This window comes from Chelonus insularis, unplaced genomic scaffold (genome assembly GCF_013357705.1).
Source record: "Chelonus insularis isolate UGA/USDA-ARS -01 unplaced genomic scaffold, ASM1335770v1 contig_94_pilon, whole genome shotgun sequence".
NCBI classification, from domain to species: Eukaryota; Metazoa; Arthropoda; class Insecta; order Hymenoptera; family Braconidae; genus Chelonus; species Chelonus insularis.
In genome coordinates this window covers 4,363,701-4,368,281 of record NW_023276783.1, presented here as the reverse complement: position 1 = coordinate 4,368,281, position 4,581 = coordinate 4,363,701, and the positions used below count along the sequence as shown (strand labels likewise).

Sequence of the window (4,581 nt, the reverse complement as noted above, 5' to 3'; positions counted from 1 at the left end):
TTTGTAATGAAATATTTCATGTGCAGTAAAATAAATACAAAATAATATAAATGGTCGTGAAACAGCATCATTTAATTCTTATAATTATACGTATTTTTTTATATGTTTATATGCAAATCGTATAATTACATCCTTCTTCCATAAAAAAATTATTTATTTTGTATACTTAAAAATTTAGGAGAGAAAAAGCTATAAAAAATTTAAATCCAAAATTTATTTTGATTTTATTTGTAAATACAAACACAATTGTCGTTTACTACAGGTATATATCATTTCATTAGGGGTTGTTTATCAAATAATTCATAAAAAAAAATTCACAGATATTTATGTAATTTATGATGAACTATTTGATTAATGTGGATTTCAATTGTATCGTTTGTTATATCATACAAGTTTACAACTAGCAATTGCTGGAAGGTTTTTAGCTTGGTTTTAAGAAAAAGTTAATTAATAAAATATGCTTCCATAAAAGAAAAAAAATATAAGAACCTGTTAAAAGAAACTCAGATAGCTATAAAAAAATTTTATGTTCTTAAAAAACTTGGATTAACTTTTAAAACTCCGATTAAATTTGAAATGGTTAGAATCTTTTCAAATTAAAATCTTAAATAATTCAAAAAGTATGGTTTTTGTAATAACTGTAATAGGTTTGATTAATCATTCAAAGAGTACATTACTAGGTGTACAATGGTACAAATAAATTTTTGCTAGTTAATTTTTTTTTTGGTATTTTATTTATAATTTTAAATATTTTACTTTTCATGTGTGGTAACATAAATATTCATGAAATAACGCTCCAACTATGTAGTGAGAATAAGGAATAATTGGAATTAAAAAATGACAAAAATTTTAAAAAAATATTTCTTTTATTTTACATATTTTTGAATATCATAATTTGAAGACAAAACACTTATTTTCATTTTGGTACTTAATTATTAAATTACTTTTCAATTTAGCTCTTAAATAGCGTAATATATTTAAGTCTTGACATTTAGAACAATAAATTTTTTTTCAGACAGTGATGGTAAAGTCTTTAGGTGATTTTGACAAGGAGTTTGAAATTAGCCCGGAACGTTTTCTCTCAAGCTTTAACTTCATGTCAATATCACATTCCGCCTCGCTAGTTTCGTGAGCATCCATGAAACCCGTAGGCGGCTTAAGCTCTAATGTAGATAACTCATTACCCCAATCTTCCCCAACTTGTTCTCGAGATCGTAACTTCGAGGTTCGTTGATAATTTCGTGATAATTGAGCATCGTTAAATAAGCACAATGATTCGACTGAGCGACGCGATTTTTCTTTATTTCGATTAACTAATAAACTTGAACATGCGCCTATAAGTGAATGATTTGGCGATGGTGTGGCAGAATATGATCGCATTCCTGAATCAGAAGTTTTTGGTGATGGTCGTACTATGTTTTGAACTCGAGATCCAATTATAGAATTATCGCCCGTAAAATTGTGATTTCTGAAAAAGAAAAAATATTGGCAATTCGTTCAAGCAATGTTTAAAAATGATTTGAAGAATCACTTCGACATGCTTAAAATTTATTTATTAAAATGAAAGTCATAAGGTGGTCGAAGTTTGCGATTAAACTTGGGCTGTTTTGTTTCTTCATTTTTTACTTTCATATTTAATTAATATTAACTTTATACCTTTAAAAAAATACCATCAATGATACTTCTTACTATAATTTCTTATTTGAAAAAAATTTAACATCGTAACTTAAATAATGTTTTAAGTATTCGATTTAAAGTATTTTAATGCAAATTATTGATAATTGCTTCAAGGTAAACTCCTAGCTATTATAAACTTCTACTACTGATTTTAATTTCTCGCAAATGTTTATACTACACATAAGAGTTTTGCAAATTAACAATGTACTTAGTTTTTTTTTTTTTTACAACTTTCAATAAAAGAAAATCTAACGAAACTCTTTTATTTTTCTTCTAAATACATTTATTTAGTTGATGAGCTTCAATTAAACTTTAGGATGTTTATTGTATAAACTAAATAAAAAATTTAACTTTAGCTTGATTAAATAAAGAAAAGTTCAATTTTATGATCTTTAATTAAATTTTTAAAATGCATTTTAAAATATAACTAATTATAAAATAAAAGTGAAACATTTTCTTACCGGTTTTTTTCTAATCTAGGGAACGTTTTTCTCTCAGAAATTGGTGACGGCTCGGTTGATGTACTTGATTCGTGCGTGTGGTATAGTACATCTGCGATAATTTCATTTAGAAATATCACAATAATTAGACACAAATAATTAAATTTAATTATTAACACAAAATCGAATACTAACTTACTATGATGAACCGGTCTTGGAAATATGGCTAATCGTTGTTCCCGGCCTCGTTGTGGTCCTGAATTTGGTCCGGGCGAACGTGCTAAAATTGATGTTGGTGCTGAATCATCCAAATGATTTGATGACTCAGTTCGACTGCTCGTTCCAACTTCTGTATCACTGTCAGAGCCTAAAGTATCATATTCTTCAGACTCAGACTTGAACGATTTTGATTTACGCCTTGATCGACTTCGAACTTTCGTATATTGATCAACATCACACTAAAATATTTCAAGAAAATAATTTAATAAAAATGTCAAATAAACATCCATAAATAATATATTTACTTTCTTACCTGAGAACTTTGAAGCATTGTTTCATTTCGTTCGTAGAAATATGCTTGTCTTATAGGATTGGCAGATAGATTCTCCTGTTCCGGTAAATGGAATGTGGCATATGGATAAATGTCTTCTGAGTATTCAGGTATACGTTCCAACGCGTTCACCTCACGACAAGGCGATTGTTGACTAGGTTTACGAACAGTTGCATAAAACTGTTCCCGTTGTTCCATGTTATGTTTATTATCTAATGCAACTTGTGTTTGAGAATTTCGATCATTGTTTCCTCTACTTCTTATGGAATCTGAAATTCACAAAGTGTTTATTCACGGATTCTCATTAAAACTAGTATAAGTACTACAATGTTAATGGGAATGAGAAGTAATGCATTACGATTCCTGAGACAAAAGCAGACTCCACCAACGACCAAAACTACTGCAATAACAGAAATAAGACTAGGAGCAAGAACTTGAGCATCAAGATACAGAGGAGTGACCTCAATTCCCGACGGAGGACTTTCATGAATCCTTGTTATATCACTCGAACTCATAGTGCTGAACAAGTATTCCACTTGAGTTGATCCAGCATTATTATATGCAGTTACTCGTAACTCATAGCTAGACCCACTCTCTAAGTTCACTATTGGAAATCTCGATTGAGGTGGTACGTTGTTAGATACTGAAACAATCAAATAATTTCATTCATTATATCAATACATTTTCATGTACCAGTGCATCAAAACGTTTTCTGGTTTTCGTAAAGTCATTCTGATATTCATCTTTCAACTATCTGAATAATTGAGAGTAAGTTGAGAGATAAATGAGTAACTGAAAGCTAGTTACCCTAAATAAATAAAGAAACTTGAGTAAAATTTGATCTTCCAAAACATGTTTACTTTCTATCGTCTTGGTAATTGGAAAGATATTGGTTTTAGCAAAGAACTGATTCTTTTCTACTTGAATAAATCTTAAGCTTTTGCGTCTTAAACTATCGACAAATCTAAAGTTAAAATCTAACTTTGTTTAAATTACAGAAAATTTAATGGAAAATAAACAAAATTAAAATTGTATTTTTATTTTATAAATTTCGAAATTTTTTTATTGAAGAATTGGCAAGAAAATCATAAATTTAATAATAAAACATCTGAGTATATTAGTACAATATGTGTCATGTTCTAAAATACGAGTTGTTGACTTTAGAAACCTCTGAGTATAATCAATATTGCACATGTCTTCTCTAGATATAAGAAATACCGATATTATATCAGACATTGGAAAGTTTTAATAGTATCAAGAACCAAAAAGTAAATACATTAACTTTTGTAACTCTATTGATAATCGTTATCGTCATTTATATCTAACTACAAATTAAATCGAGCTAGCTATATCTATAATTTATCTTTTTTTTTAGTTAAATCTTTCTGTTTCAAATCATTATCGTTCCAACCTTTTATAGTTTTTAAATAACTTTGATAATTTTTACTTTAGAATATAATACGAAAACAATTAAATAAAAACTATTCTTATTCTAAACAAAGAGAAATTTCATTATGTTGAATTAATTATTTTTAATATTCGTTTGTTCCCCATAAAGCAATTCTAGAGTATAAACTAGAAGTCGTTAACAACAGTGCTCATGCTAAATCAAAATTTAGTTGCTGTACTTCTGTTACTTAATTAATTGTTGAATTAATTATGAACCAACTTAAAAGTTTATAAACTATTTTTTTATTCTAAAAAACAAAAACAATAATTTAACAAGTATTTGTCACAAAAGTCTACAATTGTTTTTTTTTACTTTTTAAGAAGGTTTATAAATAATTCTAGCTTTTAAAAATAAAATGTTTATGAAGAACTAGGTGACAACATTTATTCAAACTCTCAAGTAATTAGGACTATAATCTCATAAAAATTTCTTATAACATAATAGAATTAAATAATATTTAGATC

At 27.4% G+C, this 4,581-nt stretch overlaps 1 protein-coding gene across 3 annotated transcripts in view; it reads right to left on the bottom strand.

The window, feature by feature from the left end:
• Nucleotides 1-940: 940 nt before the first annotated feature.
• Nucleotides 941-4,581, bottom strand: part of LOC118072781 (Down syndrome cell adhesion molecule-like protein Dscam2) — a 109,680-nt gene continuing 106,039 nt past the window's right edge. For 2 of the 3 annotated variants that reach the window (XM_035092889.1, XM_035092890.1), the window contains exons 24-28: nt 3,026-3,310; nt 2,650-2,936; nt 2,317-2,575; nt 2,139-2,229; nt 941-1,468 (exon numbers count right to left, since the gene is read on the bottom strand). In XM_035092889.1, the coding sequence (XP_034948780.1) occupies nt 1,012-1,468; nt 2,139-2,229; nt 2,317-2,575; nt 2,650-2,936; nt 3,026-3,310 (1,379 nt within the window). In that variant the 3' untranslated portion in view covers nt 941-1,011. Of the gene's footprint in view, nt 1,469-2,138; nt 2,230-2,312; nt 2,576-2,649; nt 2,937-3,025; nt 3,311-4,581 lie in introns of all 3 variants that reach the window. The other variant, XM_035092891.1, reaches the window with a different exon arrangement.